Here is a 19241-nt window from a genome sequence, read left to right as displayed (position 1 = left end):
ATTTGTAAATGAGTGCGTTAGCCAGTTCTTTGATAATCAAAACACTATATTTTTAGTGAAAGATACATTTATGTTTAATAAATACCTTCGACAGGATCGACCATTGCCCTCAAGCAGTACTCGTTGACTAGAATGGGGCATGGACCAGCCATTGCGCCCCTCTCACATAGAGGCATACGTAATTTTATTTATATTCACAAATCTTGAATTTCTCTGTCGGGTCTAATCGACTCTTTTTCCTCTATCTCATTTGGAGGTGGTAAGACTCTAAATTCCGATGAACTATGGCTGCACGATTTATGTAGGAACATTTTTAGAGAGATGCGAATTATTTTTACCTACTTTACATTTGAAATACTTTTTTCAAAATGTATTTTGTTTTTTATTTGAAATACTGTATAAGTATTTTTGTACCTGGAACTTATTTGTAAACTACAAAATAGTTTTGTTACATTTTCTAATTAATTTTCTTTGTTTTCATTGCTTGTAGTGCCAGGTCGACCCGTTATAGTTAATAAATAAGCCAGTAATCACGACCATCATGTTCACGAAGCATCCTTACACAAACATTTCATTAAATATACGATAATTTATATTTATGCAGTTAATTCTTTATGAAATAATTTATATTATTTAAACACTACTCATATATTTGATTGCAGCACCTTACAAACTAATTTATTATGTATATTACAGCCATTGTAAAATACTCTATTTGTTTGAAAAGAGTGGCGGTTGAGTTTCTTGAATATTCTTCTCACGAGCTCAACTGTTTACATACATAATATGGTAATTTCAGTGATTTAAAAGAAATATTTGTAATAACGATTCAAAAGCGGTTAGTTTTAGCCTAAACGAATAAACTTTATTTGACTTTGACGTTAACATTCATAAATCCAAAAATACTTTTTTGTGAACACACTTATCGTGATCCTTAATAATAATGTCCAATATAATACCTGCTTACCAAGATATGAACCTGTTGAATGGCTCTTTTTAATTGGTGGAACGGTTAAAAGACACCATAGACGCAACATAAAAAATGAAACTCTTTGAACAAATACAAGTATTAAAATCAGTAACTAGGTGCCTATTTTATTTGGCAAACCTATTTTGAAAATATGTATTTTGCATTTCATATTTAAAACTACTTTGTATTTTTATTTGGTATTTAGAAGTTACATTGCATTTTGTATAAATAAATACGTTTACGAAACTATTTTTTACATCCCTGGTTTTTTAGTTGTCAGAAGATTATCAACTACATCTGGTGCGTTACACGGAGCTTGGCAGAGGATTGGCAGATTGTGTCATTATGAAAGTGGGAGATTCAATGAGAGTCTTTAGCCTCGTTCTATTTTCTGATAAATATACAATTGGTATGTAAGTTGCAGACAACTCGGGTTGGACTTAGTATCCTGTAGCTCGAATTAGGAGGAAAAAAGTATTGTAGTTGATAGAAATTTAGTCCAAGATTATAATGATACCACTCTTAATATTTACAAGGTAATGAGCTTTGAACAAGACATATAGGTACAAGATTTATCAACGATACGTTACTCGGACGGTTGGCTCACTGGAAGAGCATTCGCACGGAACGCGATTCGCATTGGCATCGTTCATAAATTTTGTTTATAAATTTAATTTGTGTAATTAGTTCCAGAAGTGAGGGTTATCACTTTAAAAAATAACAAATTGCTTAAATTTATTTTAGATAATAAATATATCTTTGAAGAGCTTTATACCATGAACACTTAATTCTATTCTATAGAGTTTTCTTATAATACCTATATGCATGTTTTTGGGTTGTCTCACAAAGTAATTAGAAACAAGTTGGTTCTCAATTTTTTTTTTTAAATTTAAAGATTCACCTCGTTGTAGAAAAATTAAACATGTGTTGAACACTAGTTTTAAAATAGTTCTATTACAAATCTATGTCTTTCTGTTGTTTAGCGTTCAACAATCTTTAGACAATGCTTATATTAAAACACGAGTAGAAGCTTGTCTAAGATGTGTCTAACGAAAAAAACCCCATTTGTCGTATCACCGCTCTACGACAACACTTCCCCTAAAGCCTCGCCTAGTATCGGAATACTGGGTCTCGAAATCTCGAGCGATTGCCAATTCCATGGCTATCTGGAGGGCAGAGCCAAATTGGCCTCGAAGAAGCTGGGCGTCATTAATAGAGCACGGCAATACTTCTAGCCGGCCAACATTCTAGCGCTCTACAAAGCGCAGGTCCGGCCACACATGGAGTATTGCTGTCATCTCTGGTCTGGCGCACCCCAGTATCAGCTCGATCTATTTGCCGCGTGCAACGCAGAGCAGCTCGAATTGTCGGGGACCCAAACTCTGTGAACGGCTGGACCACTTGGCGTTGCGTAGAGACGTCGTTTCATTGTGTGTCTTCTGTCGCATTTATCACGGGGAGTGTTCCGTAGAGCTGTTTAACCTGCTCCCCGCCGCCGAATTCCACCTTCACACGACACGCCACAAGTTAGGATATCATCCTCACCATCTGGATGTGTGGCGGTCCTCCACAGTGCGGTTTTCAAGGTGCTTTCCTCCACGTACAACAAAGCTGTGGAATGAGCTTCCTTGTGCGGTGTTTTAGGGACGACACGACATGGGTACCTTCAAACAAACCGCGTTCACCTTCCTGAAAGGCCGGCAACACTCCTGTGATTCCTCTGGTGTTGCAATAGAATGTGGGCGGCGGTGATCACTTAACACCATGTGACCCGTACGCTCGTTTGTCCTCCTATTCCATAAAAAATAGATCATAATATATAAGGAAGATTTGGATTATATAATATGATGACAGAGATATGAAATCTGATAAAAATTGCTTTCTTTTAATTGTTCCTGTACACTTCAGTTTATTTTTGCTTGAAGAAGTTATAGTCAAACACAAGCTAAACACTGTTTCGTAATAGAAACAGATAAATTCTACTTCTGACGTCGGTAACTATAGTTAGGTCAATGTCTAACAAAACACGTGTCTAAGCCATGTTTAAATTATTGTTTTTGTAATAACACTGTTAATATTTACAAGAATTGTATTATTCTAGTACACGTTTGTAATTAATGTCAACATTTTGTATTACAAACCTATATATTATATTTATATATTGTGCATTAAGCATGTAATTTAACATTGTAATTTTCTTATAAATTTTCTTCTGCATTATGTGGCTTTATGTTAATAATATGAAAGTAAGCTGCATTTTTATTACCTTTTGTTGTCAAATTAAATTCTGCAGATAATATAAATTGTTCAGTCCAAATACTGCAACTTTCAGAACTGTTTAGCTATCTTGATTTTAATAATTATGTTTCCCATAAAATTTGTAATCTTCATTTATTTTCAGGTGAACGTATAATTTGCATTGATATGGAAACCGGGAAAGACAATAAATTCGCGGGCAAAATGGCTGGGCCTTACATGCGTCTGCTACCGCTCAGTGCAAGAGATACAGCGATAGGAATACCGCATTTAACCACATTGTTGCATCCGTTGCGTTTGTCTGGAGAGGTAAGAGAAACACTAGAACATTTTTTACATGTAAGAGAAGAGATACGGGTGATCTGACGGTATATGGTCAGTTGGTCACCCTGGCCAAAAGACTCTCTAGAGCGTTGCAGACCTTAGTCCTCTGTAGAACGTCGGATGAACATATAAATATGAGCTCGAAAACCAAGAAAACATTATAGTTGAGGCAATCTGTTTGTAGTCCCACTATCTAGGACTAATCTGCGTCAAAACGCAGCTACTTCTAGGCTATGTAGGTCATATAAATCACAATGTAGAGTATAAAAGGAAAATACTAAATTTACAGAAGTGATTTATGTACCTGTTTTCATAATTAATTTTTATTTTTCAATTAAATATTACAACATTCATATATTTTGGTTTGTATATTGCTAAAGATACTGTCTTAAAAGGTTGTTAAAATTATGAATGCTGTGGTAGCTTATAATTGAAATATTCGGACGACCGAGCCTTGCTGGGATTTTCACGAATGTACAAAACTGAAATTAAAAAAAACCTTATAAGACATCTGGATTCGAACCGGGGTCTTCTGCTATCCGGATCACTCAATATCCCATCTGAGCTATTATAGTCTTGTATATAGTGGCGAAATTTACCTTTGTATTCTAATGTTAATGTAGCTGCTTCTCACTAAAACACGGATAAAAATACATTTTATTAAATTGAAACCTAACTAGATCCATTTATCGCCCCCGTGATCCCCTGTATACAAAATTTTATGAAAATCGTTTTCGAGATTCAGATTATATATTATATGTATTTATACAAGAATTAATAATAATAATAATATTATAATAATCATTTATTTCAGGCATAACCCATAGAAAATACAAATTAAAATCAAAATTACAATAAAATTACCACTAAATCGAATGAACTAACCAAACAACAAATTAAATTAAATAAATTAAATTACGTTTTAATATTAAATAGCTTATTTTCTAATTTTATCAAGATGGATGTCCATCCATCTTTTGAAAATATCGTTATTATATACATTGTTAGAGACAGTCATCAGAATTCCGTTGCTGGAGCGTCTCATTCGATCCCATTGCTCGAGTAAAGATTAACTCTTATCCATATTATTTCTATATTTTGAGTTTAAGCATGTAAAGAGTGTAACTTGTTAGTTGCCCTAATAAATAAATAAATAAATAAATCTATTTACCCGTACAATTGTACTCACAAACTTTATAGAATCCTACGCAATATTATTTTTTAAAGATCATTTATTTATATTATTATGATTTTTTGTCAATGAAGGAAGATGGGTCACGGATTCACTTGAAATAGACGACATTTACTTCGAGTAATAATTTCTTTTGTGGAAAAGGAGGGCAAACGGGCGTACGGGTCACCTGATGTTAAGTGATCACCGCCGCCCACATTCTCTTGTAACACCAGAGGAGTCTCAGGAGTGTTTACAGCCTTTTAGAAAGGTGTACGCGCTTTTATTGAAGGTATCCATGTCGTATCGTACTAGAAACATCTACCAAGGAAGCTTGGTTGTATGTGGAAAAAGTTCCATGAAAAACAACACTGTGGAAGAATGTCATACATTCAGGGGGTTGTGATGTCCTAATTTAAAGGGTGCCGAGCGAAGGTGGCACCTTTGCACAGGATGCTGGCTAGATTATGGGTACCACAAGGACGCCTATTTCTGACGTGCAGCAGTTGTGTTAGCATTACTGTGTTTCCTTCTGAAGGGCGCCGTAGTTAGTAAAATTACTGGGCAAATGAGACTTAACATCTTATGTCTCAAGGTGACGAGCGCAATTTTAGTGCCGCTCAGAGTTTTTGGATTTTTCAAAAATCCTGAGCGGCACTAAAATAGTATTTTGATGAAATTTAGTACAGCGATAGACTAGAGCTTGGGAAAGGACATAGGCTTCATTTTATCCCGGAAAAATCCATGGTTCCCGCGGGATTTATGACGAACTGAGATTCACGTCGAAGAGCTATAACTATACCAATAGTAGGTTTAGTTTGCCATAGCAATCTTCCTCGAAATAAGATTCATGTAATATGTTCAAATAGAAATAGACAGACGCATTTGTAATACATGGAAAAGATACTGGTCTTTGAGTGAAATCATGAAAAAACCCGTAATATCTAAAGGAATAAAAAGAAAAGTCTATAACACGTGGATACTCCCATGCCTAACATATGGATGTTATTCTTGGACTCTAACAGACTATCTCTCGGAAAAAGTTAAAATGTGCCAAAACTCCATAGAAAGGAGCGTAATTGGAATTAGTAGACGAGACAAAGTAAAGTTAGAAAAAATTAAGAGTCAGACAAAATTAAAAAACGCACACAAGATGTGACAAATGCAAAAGTGACAATGGACTGGACACATTCTGAGGGAAAAGAAAGAGAAATGGACAAAAACCGTTAAAGAATGGTATCCAAGAGACGGGAAACGAAGGAAAGGTAGACAGATTAGAAAGTGAGAGGACAATTTTTAAAGGATAGCAGGACCGGACTGGATGAGAGTAGCTAGAGACCGAATTAGGTGGAAGTCCTTAGAGGAGGCCTTTGACGAGAGACAAATTACTAGTTAAGCTAATTTAAGTTTTATTTATAAGAAAAATTAAGTCACTAGTAATAATAATGGCTAATTTATTTATTTTTATTGTATAATATGCTCAATTCCAAACTTGCTTATTATTTTTAAAAACTCTATATCTACGCGGACTAAGTCGCGGGCATCAGCTAGTAATAATATTAATCGTGTCTTCTATTGTATAGAAAGGAGTGACAGTTTCTGTCAAAATGGCGCCAGCTATAGAGACTGGACACCAGCTAAAGCAATACAATGCCTTTGTCAACAATGGCGCTTTAATGACGTTTAGCTACGACGGAACTCTCGTACTCCGAAAGTCTCATGCAACGGAAGAGTATGGTAATAAATTAGCACTTATAATAATAACTTATGTTAACACTAGGAGCAAACCATTTCCATTTGACCGCGTGCAACGTAGAGCAGCTCGAATTATCGGGGACCCAGGGCTCTGTGAACGGCTGGATCACTTGGAGTTGCGTAGAGACGTCGCTTTATTGTGTCTTCTACCGCATTTATCACGGGAAGTGTTCCGTAGAGCTGTTTAAGCTGATACCTGCCGCCGAATTCCACCTTCGCACGACACGCTACAAGTTAGGATATCATCCCCACCATCTGGATGTGTGGCGGTCCTCCACAGTGCGGTATTCAAGGAGCTTTCTTCGACGTACTACAAAGCTGTGGAATGAGCTTCCTTGTGCGGTGTTTCCGGGACGATACAACATGGGTACTTTCATAAAAAGCGCGTACACTTTCCTTAAAGGCCGGCAACGCTCCTGTGATTCCTCTGGTGTTACAAGAGATTGTGGGCGGCGGTGATCACTTAACACCAGGTGACCCGTACGCTCCTTTGTCCTTCTATTCCATAAAAAAAACATATTCAGTCTTATTACAAAACACAGACTTACGAAAAAACTAGGTTTAAATCATATTTAATCCAGGTATATTTAAGTTTTTTTGTAATAAGGCGGATTATGCCTACTACTCGGCTAATTTGAGTTAGTCTTTTGAGGGGAAATGTATATATCGCTCCACAAAAGACTAACTCAAATATATAATAAAGCATTTATATGCTTTTACGACAAGATCTCAGAAAATTTTAAAAATAAATGTATTACGAATTACAAATTCAAAAGAATTATTAAAAGACGTTTATGTGGTAAAGGTTACGATAACATAAATGACTTTCATACTGGGAATGGAGCGACCGCCCTTAGGCTATTATAATAAATTGTATTGTATTGAAATTTTATGAAAAAAGAAGAAAAACTGTTGTGGGTCTTGCACCCATTCTGAGTGTCAGGTCTGAGGCATAAATTTTCGAATGGGTTTTTGACTTTCAATAAGTGTTGTAAAATCCTATTTTCAATAAAAATATTTGAATTTAAATTTGAATACAATTAAATTGATGTTTTTTAATTTTGTAGATTTAAAATTAATCCTGAGCCATCGTTACGAGACTGGTATCAAGCAGGCTGTCATTGACTCCAACCACACGTACGTGGCTCACTTGGCCGGGAACAGGACGCTGGTGGTGCACCACCTCCACGGCATGCGGGAGGACTTGGATAAGCCGCCGTGCCATGAGCCTCCGTCTGAAGATATGTTCGATGAGGGTCTCCATACTATCTCCATTATGGGTCGAAATGATAGTGAGTGGGTTATTTTTAAGATATATACGTCGTACCGTAGCGAATTAATTACAACTATTAACTAAATAATTTTGTAATGATGTCATTTGTAAACTTTTTAATGAATAAGCCTTACATAATTTATACGTCTAGACTCTAGATAGACTGTGACAGCTGTAAACACGTCGAAAAAATAGCGGCCGTCTGCTAACCTCTATTTTCAGCAAACGTACGCACACTAAAACAAAGTGACTTAGGAGTAGAAACGTAACTGCCATGCAATCTAAAGTAATAAACCTGGCCTGTTGTCATGCGTCGCCTAACAGCAACTATAGAGGCTCTATTAGACATCTAAGGAATAAGCATTGATTTAAGGGACAAGTTTAACTGTAATTTTTTTGGTGTTACGCGGCATTAAAGGACTCCATTAACTCGACCATTTTACCACGGTTTACCAAACATAAAATCACATTAGTACACAAATTAAAGAAAATACACGCTTTTTTTTATTACCCTTTATGCCGTGAAATTTTGGATTTTGCGCTTTGAAGCTTGCGGATACGTGCTCGCTCTTGAGACCCTACTGGCTGACCCTAATTCTTTTACAGAGAACTATCTCGACCTCCAAGAGGATAAAAGGGTAAGAGAAGAGACGATGGATTACAAGAAGCAACGTGAGGAGCTGGTGAAGAATTTTGAAGCCATTCAAACGCGTGTCGTTGCCCTATTAGAAGAGAATATAGCAGAAATACCACTTCATCAACTATCGCTATCCGAGTTTAATTTGCATCTTGAAAATAAGAAGGAGAGAATGAAACAGGTATTTTTACCGACTCGAAACAGGGAAAAGATTATCAAGGCGTGTGTACTTTTTATGTTTCTTTCTAGATGTACGCTAGATGTACTTTCAGTTTGGTCCCATTAAAAAAGGCTTCAGAACTGATGATGCATTTAACATCTAGCGTTTTTGTTTTTACCAAACCATGATCCATGTTGTATTGGCTTAGAACAGCACGGAAGAAGAGGCTTGATAGCTCACGAAGTTAAATTTAACGAAGGAACAATGAAGTGGTAAACCCCGATGATTCGAGCAGTTCTGAGTTGCTCGCGGTAAAATAGCTCGGTTTAGTAGATGCTTGGTGCACCAGACCAGAGATGAGACTATATTCCTCATATTATGTGGCCGGCCGCTAAAATGTGGTCTGACCTTATGTACTGTCTCGTTCTATTGATGATCCCTCCTTATAAGCCAATTCAATTTTGTCTTCAACATGGCGACGGAATTGGCAATTGGAAACCCAGTATCAGTACTAGGCGAGACATTGAAAGTAGGAAAAACGAAAGTGTTGTCAAAGAGTGGCGATACGACAAATGGTGGTTATTTAGTGGATACCGTGCATACTTTTATCTTGTAAGGGTTAAATTGAACAAGGTTCATTTTACTATCCACGTTTTTTCCAGCACTTGTCCGATGATTTCCCGAGAGAGACCTGTATAGCTGGTGTAAATGACATATTTAGTAAAGCACTACTCGGCATGAGAATACATGTTTCCCTTGCTGAAGACGAACCTAAGGCAATTATATCATCATCATTACAGTCGAAAGACGTCTACTGCGGGACTAAGGCTTCCCGCAAAGATTTCCATGAGGATCGGTCCTGCGCTGCCCTCATCCAACCTATTCCGGCAATCTTGACCAGGTTATCCGTCCATCTTGTTAGGGGCCTTACCAACACTGAGTCATTGTTGCCATTCGAGGTCTTGACTGCCCCAACTACTGTCCTTCGAGATATATGTTCTGCCCACTTCCACTTCAGTTCGCAGTCATTCGGGATCTTGTTTGTGACTTTGGTTCTCCTACGGATCCCCTCATTTCTGATTGAATCTCACACGGACACTCCATTGTTCTCTGAGACCTATATATTAAGACGCCATCGCAATGGAATGCACCCGTCACGTCATGGAATATGTCATTAATTTCAGTGCCAGGGTGGCCTGGAACAAAAAGAATCAATCGCGTCGCCTTTTTGCAGTAGCTGTAGTAAGTGTAGGATTATTTTACTACTGCGCTGCAATATTAATCACAAAAAATGTATTTATTGTGGCTTATCAGGCGGAGAAAGAACGGGAACTTATCCGTTTGGAAACGGAGGCCCGCATCAAAGCACAAGACGTGGTGACGCAGTGGATCAAGAAGTATTGCTGGGACACGATGATGACGCCGCGAGTCAAGTTACTAGCGATATTTAGCCACTATCAGGTACAAACATTTTTCAGAGGGGCTAGCAACTTTAGAATTAGACAATCATATATTCTGTATAGATTATATGATTGTCTAATTATCTTAGGTATTATGATAATAATTTGAAGACAGTTAAGTTATTTTACTAAACAAGAAATAATAATTGTATAATGTATGTATATGTAAATATGGACAACGAAAACGTTGTGAAATCTATTAAAACTCTTCAGTGGTTGTGAGTTAGAATCTTTAAATGGCACCACTTATTTTTAATAGTGAAAAAAAATCACTTTTAGTCGCTAGCCGTTACTTCAATTATTTTTCTTGGTAGGCGTGACTATTATTTATATGAGTTCAAATTTTTAAATGCTCTAATTTATCCTTATTATATGTGCTTAACACTTCATTTATTCCTTTTACTAAATATCAGGTAGAAAATTATGCGGTTCTTCCGACGCAACGAGACATGTGGCCGGAGTTACAGCTGATTGCTGCTTTGCGGGGCGTCGAGATGGAGAACGACGCAGACCTGTTCCGGCCGTGGGAGGAGCATGTTGAGAGAACCAGTGTGGACGAAGTTCCCTTACCGTAAGCTCTCATAGATTGGCCTCGTAGCCCCGTGCCACTAATAGCCGTTCCCAATATTCAGTCTATCTCTTACTTGAGATTAAAATCGTAACTATCGTTGACTTTTCTGTCCCAATAATCTTATCGACGGTAACTCACCTTATCCGTAAATGCTGTCTGTCAATGGGATGACGTTTAGCTTACCAGCAATAGAAGTTTGTATGGAAATTGCAATTCACGCGTCCCAATATAAGGCGATAAGAATGACTTATCGGGTGTATTGGGACAGCTTCAGATTATTGACAGCTAATTACTGACAGTAGAAGGTAGTAATTTATCTCTATATGTAGATAGTATATTAGGAACGGCCGTAAGGCGGAAAATGTATGAGATTGGCAGACCTTGGCACTTCATCCTAATTTATCGTATCTTCAATGAGAACACATCTAGCGTGGCACATACACAATTAGTATGACCATTTTTCTCGTCATTCAACACGGCTCAACCTGGTACATACAAAATCCGGCAACATTTATACAATAAGCCGCTGCCCAAATAAATTACATTTTTGTCATGAGATTTTATTTGAATCATATAAGTAGCCTTTAATATATTCTTACGTTATATCGACAAAAGTAAAACTGTTAAATAGATGTGGGAAATAATTTATAAGATCTCCACGATGATCGGTCCTTCGCTACCCTCATCCAACGTATTCCGGCGATCTTGACCAGATCGTCGGTCCATCTTGTGGGAGGCCTACGAACATTGCGTCTTCCGGTACGTGTTCGCTATTCGAGGTCTTTTCTGCCCCATCGGCCATCTATCCGTCGAAATATATACGCTGTCCACTGCTACTTCAGTTTAAATTCAATTTATTTATTTATTAGAATACTAATTTCAATAATTTTATTTAAAGCGCCGCTCCCGTGTCTGCGTTGTCATTGAGATCAATTCGCAAAAGCACCGACAGCCAGATGGTGACCAACGTGGTTCCTTCTGGGGAGTCCATCGAGGGCTCACCTTACGTCCTCTCCGGCTCCAACGCGCACAAGTTCATCGACATTCCGCCCTTCATCATACCGCAGACCCTCGCCTTCAGCTTCCTTCAGATGAACTGGTCGCAGCAAATTACGAAAGTTAGTAATGTTTAGTTCTAATGGATCTCGTTGCGCGATACACTTTGTATAAATGAAAATATTCTGTTCCCGGTGAATAAAATAAAATGAACTGCTCCAAAACTGGGCTATTAGAGATATTTATAATATGCGACCAATAAATCGTTTCGGGGAAAATTCAAGCTGATATATAATCCTTATCCTTCTCTCACAATACATTTATATCAATACACGTTTGAAAAAAGATTACTGAATTCAAGAAAAAAAAGGATCGTTTGATTTTATGAAACTACGGTAAAAGTGAAACTTTATTTCACATTATAGATATTTAACCAACAATTTTCGGAATAATATTCCATTAAGGGTATAAAATTCGCTTTATCAATCTTAATTTTATACTTGGAAAATTGGAATGATAATGGGAAATAATAAAAGTAGACTAAGTCTCCAACTAATATTTTTATTGAACTCTGTGTCTTAGCCCTGGTTAAAAATATTAAAAATGCTGAAATTTGAATACTTTCAATTCTTTTTCATGTATATATAGATATACAGTTTACATGGGGTGACTGATTCCCAATACTTTTCAATCAATATTTTTAATCAGGGAGAGTACGACATATATAATACTTAACAATTATTTAGATTATATACACATACTAAAAAACTGAAAACAATATTTTATTCTCGTTGAGTCATTTTAATCCGTTTTCCAATTACTTTCAATCATTCTATTATCAGTGCCATCTTTATTATGAGTTTCACAGTATAAATGTAACCAATATTTTATTTTATAGGAAGTGTTTTTTACGACGTAAAATTAATTCATCGTCATTAATTTTTGCACTATTCTTTGCTTTTTCCTCGTTGATCAGTTTTTTGGACTCACTAGCTGTGTCGTTGTTTACCAAAAGCAAATAAAAGTTTCACTTTAATAAATAACAACATATACATTAAACACTGACAAACAACATTTACAATAACACTAACAAAAACAAACAAAAAAGCGTGGAGCACTGGCACAAATGAGTAATAGTCTATACACTCTATGCTGAGAACTATAGGCGCCACCACCGTCACGGGATATGCAATACACAGACGAAAAAGTTTGAGACGATGTAATAAAGTTTCATTTTAATTGTTGAATTCTTTCAACTCGAGAAGAAATATTAAATGTAAGTGCCTTGTAATAGGTTAGCTATAGGATATGGGCTCCTTCATAAGTTTTCAAGCCTCAAGGTTCAAAATATTCAATTTTACAATAAAATACCAGACTATATACTAGGACTTAAAAAACTTTAGGCTTATAGATTAGTAGATATAAGATGGGCTGGTAGTTTCTTGTTAGTTCTTCTTCCCTTGCAAAGCCCCTTATCGAACTGATGTAGCTTCATGGGCTATATATCACTGGGATACCACGGTGGCGCCACCAGTCGCCGCTACCAACAATATGTATACAGCGTTATATAGAATTACTCACCTGGTGTCATCAGATTGGTGCCCCAGGTGACCCAAGACCAGCTCGGACGCGTCATGAATCTGGTGTCTATATGGTGTTCGTTAGCTTATGAACACCACCCTGTGTTGTCCCGGTGAAATATAGCTCTAAGGGCTGTAGAAATATGTTATGTTATTGTCACTCCCTATGGTAAATAAATATATTTCTATTTCTATTTAAATAAATATTATCTCTGTCACTCTGATATGAACAGACACTGCATCAGTACTGCTAGTTTCGTCACTTGTCACAATAAAACTTCTTGGTCTATTAAGAGAGCCAACACAGTTTCTCAATAGTTTTCCACTTTTGAAAACTGGTGGGGAAAAGCCTACGATCCAAAACTCTTGTGTAGGACGATTTAGATAATGTCTCGAGAAGTTTATAAAACAGCGTGTCTGTTTCAGCGCCTGGTCTAATAATTTATTTGCCACATTTTTGTTTTCGATGGACTCATTTTTATTGAAGTATATAATAGGCTGTAGAATAAATGATGATATTTTCTTTTAGGTCATCATCGTATTTATTTCTATAACAGAGGGAATAACAGCAACGTTAATAATTTATTAATTCAGCTCCTTATTCGTATTCTTCATCTACAGACTATGTCTGGTTGTAGGTGATCACATCCTCGATAATGCGCCATCCTCCTCATGTCGTTCTCTTAGTTGCTGAGGGTAGTGACGTCCACGAATTATTTTCCGGGCGATCGCTTTCCATTTGTTGTTGTTGTTACGGTCTTCGGCAACCTGTATAGCTTCGTGGACGTTTTTATTGGCAGAGTCGCGTATCTGGTCGCTGCATCGCATCAGACTCCTGCCTCTAGGTCGCTTGCCTTGTATTTTTTTTCGAATGAGAATGCGCCATAGATTGTCTTTTTTAGTTTAATCAAATAACTTTTAGTATAATTCTTGTTAATTAGTGTTGTGTAGCTGTTTCAATGGTGGTGGTATATTTCAGTTGAACGTTCAAAACATGAGGCTCTGGTTCAACAAGCAGTTCGACGATCTGATGGCTCAGAAAAAACGCGAAGTTGGTCTCGTGATGGAGAGGAACTCTCGACTGCGATTCATAGTCGATGGTGGGTAATTTAGGGTAATCTATTTAGTGACAACAGCAACCAACCTGCGGTCAGCAGAAGTAGGACACGTCCCACAATAATATCTTTTTGGAAGAGGAGGTCAAACGAGCGTATGGGTCACTTGATGTTTAGTGATCACCGCCGCCCACATTCTGTTGCAATACATGAGTATTCACAAAAGCGTTGCGGCCTTTAAGGAAGGTGTAAGCTCTTTTTTTCAAGGTACCTATGTCGTATCGTCCGGGAAACACCGTACAAGGAAGATAATACAACGTTACGTACGCACTTTTAAAATGACACACCGATAAATAAGCTGTTGTTTACGCACTCACAAAAACGGCGTGCCTGCATTATAAGGCTCATTCAGTACAAAAACATCTAATGGCTTGTATTTCTCAGAGCTCAACAAGTTATCTGATCTTCGAGGAAGCTTCCACCACCTGAGCGTCGGGATCTATGACCCGGAGTGGCGGCAGGAGGAACAGCCGGAGAGACTCATCAAGGTTGACCCGGAAGAGGTCAGAAACATTATTTGCAAAGATGAATAATAAAACAATAATAAAAAAAATAGATAAGTATCATCCATATTATGTGAGTAGAAGAAAGTTATAACGGTTCGAGCAACTGCGGTGCGCCAGACCAGTGATAACAGGTATACTCGATATGTGGCCGCACCTGCGCTTTGTAAAGCGCTAGAATGCGGGCCAGCTTGAAGTATTGCTGTGCTCTATTTATAACGCCCAGCTTCGTCTAGGCCTCGTTCGAGACCGAGTATTCCGATATTAGGCGAGGCTTTATGAGGAGTGATGTCGAACATCGGTTTCCCAGAGGTTTTGAGGAGTAAAACTGATTTTGGGGTCAACGAGGCCTAAAAATCGACGTTTATTTATAAGGCTGAGTCTATTGATACGGGTACTGGACAAATAATTTATTATTATTCGTACAGAAGTCGGACGAATAATTTTATTTTAGGCTGTTGCTATGTGTCCGGCAACTGGACGATTGAATTTAATTAGTCGTCCGATTATCGGATTAGAGAGAAAAAAGACATCATTGAAAGAAATTTAACTGTTCTAACATAACTTAACTTAACCAATTTTAATGAATTATAGTTGATAGAGCTTTGGTCCACGATTATAGCGCTACCACTCTTATTACAACGTAATACACAGTTTTCAAGAAAAACCAAAATAAAAGTCTACCTTCCCCCCTTCCTAATTTGTTAATGGGGGGAAACGCCTACAATTTGGTTCTGGCACTTGCCGGCCGCTGCCGCGGCACGCTACGCTCGGCTCGTGCGTTGTTTTAACTGTTCTAACATAACCTAACCTAACCAATTTTTATAAATCATAGTGATAGAGATTTGGTCCATGTTTATAGTGCTACTAATCTTATTACAATACACAATTTTCAGGAAAATATCGAAAAAAATTACAACCTCTGAACGGGTAAACACGTAAATAAAACAGTGATCATACATTTGAATAGGTAATTAAAAAATCAGGCAAATGTGTTATGATAAGTTTTTTAATACATAAAAAAGGAATCATAAAATTAAAAAAAAACACTTTCCGAGTGAGCTAGGTCCTGAAATAAGTTAATAAAAATTCACAGAAATGTTGAAAAAAGTTTTACGTTTTAATTTAAAAAAAAAATTGAATAAATGTACGAATAAATATAATTTATTCGTCCAGTACCCGTACAAATAGTCACTTCGTATTTATAAACACAAGGTCTCATATTTTTAAACTTTAAGATACTATATAAAGTGAGTTATGTGTACCAACTTGTAATGAGAATGACTAATATTTTATAAGGAATCATTATTGTACTTTAAAAAGCTCAAGTGTGTAAGCGTGCACATGTTGTACACGATGAAAAAGTTGGCAAGTAAAGAAAATAGGAAAATACTAGAGATAGGATTTCTAAGGTCGATGGCTATGGGTCTCTGAGCTATCAGCTTATTTAGAAATGGCATCTTGCCCACCAAATTATTTTGGACAGGATACTTCTTTTCCAAGCAAAGCTTTTATCCACAAGCCTGTTTTTTCCATTTCTTAACACAATAGATAGACCAGTATTAATATAATATCCCACTAGATTATTTTGGGCAATCGACGCCTTTTCTAAGCAACGTTATTTTTATCCCTGTGGGTTTATTCCACACCGTAACAAAATAGATCGGACAGTGTTAATATTATGTTTTTCTTGACAAATTTCAGTGCAGCATAACACCTTATATAAGTCCGAGTCAAGTGGTTGTTCCGCCACCGGAGCCGAAGCCTAAGGATGACTTCCGCGAGAGGGCGCTCATGGAGATGATGGACGGAGTGCTGGAGAAGCTGTGGCACGAGGAGATAAAGAAGCCGATACCACCACCCCAGTGCATGGTGACTAATTTAACATTGGAATATCTAGAATTTCATACAATGAATTTTTTGGGTCCATATTGGCTCACCTAAAGTTCTTTACCCGAAATTGTTCTTCCTAACTATTTGTAATCCGAATGATCATTCTTCCTAAAGTTTTCATTCATACTATTTGTAGTGCTACCGGCGATGCTCATAACACTGATGTTTCCGAAAATTGTAATTAATAACATCATTAATGTAAATATATTTAAACTCCTACTGTTTTTTATCATAACGCTTTTATCCCTAAACATACTCACCATAGTATTTTCACTCATACTCAGAAAGAAACACTTACCAAGTGTAATAAAAAATATATGTGGGTAGAAGATGATAACCAATTTTAATGAATTGTAGTTGATAGAGCTTTGGTCCATGATTATAGTGCTACCACTCTTATTACAACGTAATACACAGTTTTCAACAAAAACCAAAATAAAAGTCTACCCTCCCCCCTCCCTAATTTGTTAATGGGGGGAAACGCCTACAATTTGGTTCTGGTACTCGCCAGCCGCTTCCGCGGCACGCTACGCTCGGCTCGTGCGTTGTTTTAACTGTTCTAACATAATCTAACCTAACCAAATCTTAATGAAATATATTGAATTGTAAAGCAAAATACCTACACCAATATAAGTGATTATTTGAAAGCTATAGCCGCTAATATTAAACTTATTTAATTGAAATGTATATATGAAAACATGTATTTAACTACTTGTACCATGGTACTATTATTCTTATATGTTATACCTACATGTTATGTGAAAACAAAGTTACTCAAAATTAATGTATTTAATATTGATTATTATGAATAAAAAGAAATCTAAACAAAAAAGATATGACTTTGAATAATAGTATAAACGATGGTTATGTTGAGAAAATATAGGAAAACAAATAAAAGTATAATAGATATCGGAGTTGAAATTTTAGGTGAACTTTGGCGCACCCGAATTTTTTAAGTAAAACATAACATTACTCTTTGTAAGGTCTGGAGGAAATATATTATGGATATTTATTACATGTTTCTTATATATTTTCAATACAGCAACGTCGTTCTGGTGTAGGTATTAAATGTAGTTAACGATGGACCTAATGCACTTTTAACAGATATTGTATAATAAATATGAAATATATTAAATTCGGTGCTCTCATTATCAATCTCATACTTGTGATAATATTGCCCCTTTTATTTAAGCGTAGGTATAATTAAATATTTGCATGTATATGGGCCTATGTAGTTTGACTAACTTCCTTGTGGGGTGTTTCCGGGTCGATACGACATGGGTACTATAAAATAAAGCGCAATTCCTCTGGTGTTGCAAGAGAATGTGGGCAGCGTTGATTTCTTAACACCAGGTGACCCGTACGCTAGTTTGTCCTCCTTTTACATAAAAAAAATATTTATTAGTAATTTGTTCTAATGAACAGCTAGAGAAGGAACCGGAACACTTCAACGAGGACGATCTGCGCCTGGTGTTCGACTACGAGGCCAAGGTGGCCTTCCGCAACGAGGAGAGGGACAAGTACCGCAAGATGCTCCATGCTGAGTACGCGAAGCTCACCCAGGTGGTCAACGAGGGCATCGTCAAGTTCAACCAGAAGGTGAATTACTTAAGTTGGAAGTCGGAAGAGGATAAGCAAGCCTGTTGGTCATCCAGTTTACCTGTTAGAGGCTCCTTTGCACAGGAGGCCGGCTTTGCCGGCTAGATTAGGGGTTCTACAACGGTGCCTATTTCTGCCGTGACGCAATAATGTGTAAACATTACTGTATTTCGATCTGAAGGGCGCCGTAGCTAGTGAAATTACTGAGCAAATGAGCTTATTTTCATAAAAAAAGAACTTCGAACTTTATTCCGCCCGCTGAACCACGTCACTAGTTCCATGCAACATTTCTGCCCGCATATTAAGCCACTTTTAGAGCAACTAAGTATAGTAAGAGATATTTTTGCTCTATTACGGTAACATGTTAATATTAGGTAAAGGAGATGTGGCTGACGAAGCTGAAAGTGGACTCCGTGATTGGACAAGAGAATCTGAACCTGATGCGGCTGCGGAGAGTGAACCTGGATCGTGTGGAAATGGCAGAGAAATTAGAGGATATGCGGTAATGATACTAGAGATTGTTCTCTCTATTAAATACCCATTCGATCTCCTCTCATGTCTCTTGCTTGATGTAACCGTTCGAGTGACGTATGGTTCGTAAATCTTGGTATACCTTGTTCAACTCTCGCGCTGAGGCTTCATCTATAGGATCTTCTTTATAGTTGATAACCAGCTCAATCCCAATAATTGCTTATTAGGAAAAAGAGCTCTCGCTCTTTCAAATCTAAACATTTTGTTATTGTAGATGAAGCCACAACCTGAAACATGCAAACATACCGTGATTTACGAACCATACGTCACTGGCAAAAGGCATTAGGCTTACAACATGTAAATTGAGTCTTTATTATTTATCTAAATAACTTTATTACAATTCCGCAAGGTATACTTTTATAGAAATGTGTTTCCTATAAAAGATGCATTAATTTTAATGAATTTGGTTTCAGTAAACTTAATCTTAAGAAGGCTTTGTCTTAACTA

General features: G+C 37.0%; 1 protein-coding gene across 1 annotated transcript in view; it reads left to right on the top strand.

Annotated features, from left to right (window-relative positions):
- The window catches only part of LOC126969115 (cilia- and flagella-associated protein 43), a 34302-nt gene that overhangs the window by 4642 nt on the left and 10419 nt on the right, over positions 1-19241 (top strand). The window contains exons 3-15 of the mRNA XM_050814422.1: positions 1244-1379; positions 3372-3535; positions 6305-6458; positions 7544-7768; positions 8356-8567; positions 9861-10007; positions 10420-10577; positions 11476-11695; positions 14133-14253; positions 14653-14771; positions 16476-16643; positions 18090-18263; positions 18638-18765. Of these exons, the coding sequence (XP_050670379.1) occupies positions 1244-1379; positions 3372-3535; positions 6305-6458; positions 7544-7768; positions 8356-8567; positions 9861-10007; positions 10420-10577; positions 11476-11695; positions 14133-14253; positions 14653-14771; positions 16476-16643; positions 18090-18263; positions 18638-18765 (2126 nt within the window). The remainder of the gene's footprint in view (positions 1-1243; positions 1380-3371; positions 3536-6304; positions 6459-7543; positions 7769-8355; positions 8568-9860; positions 10008-10419; positions 10578-11475; positions 11696-14132; positions 14254-14652; positions 14772-16475; positions 16644-18089; positions 18264-18637; positions 18766-19241) is intronic.

This window comes from Leptidea sinapis, chromosome 17 (assembly GCF_905404315.1).
Source record: "Leptidea sinapis chromosome 17, ilLepSina1.1, whole genome shotgun sequence".
NCBI classification, from domain to species: Eukaryota; Metazoa; Arthropoda; class Insecta; order Lepidoptera; family Pieridae; genus Leptidea; species Leptidea sinapis.
Note: the sequence above shows the minus strand (reverse complement) of the source record. Positions and strands in the feature narration are given on the sequence as shown.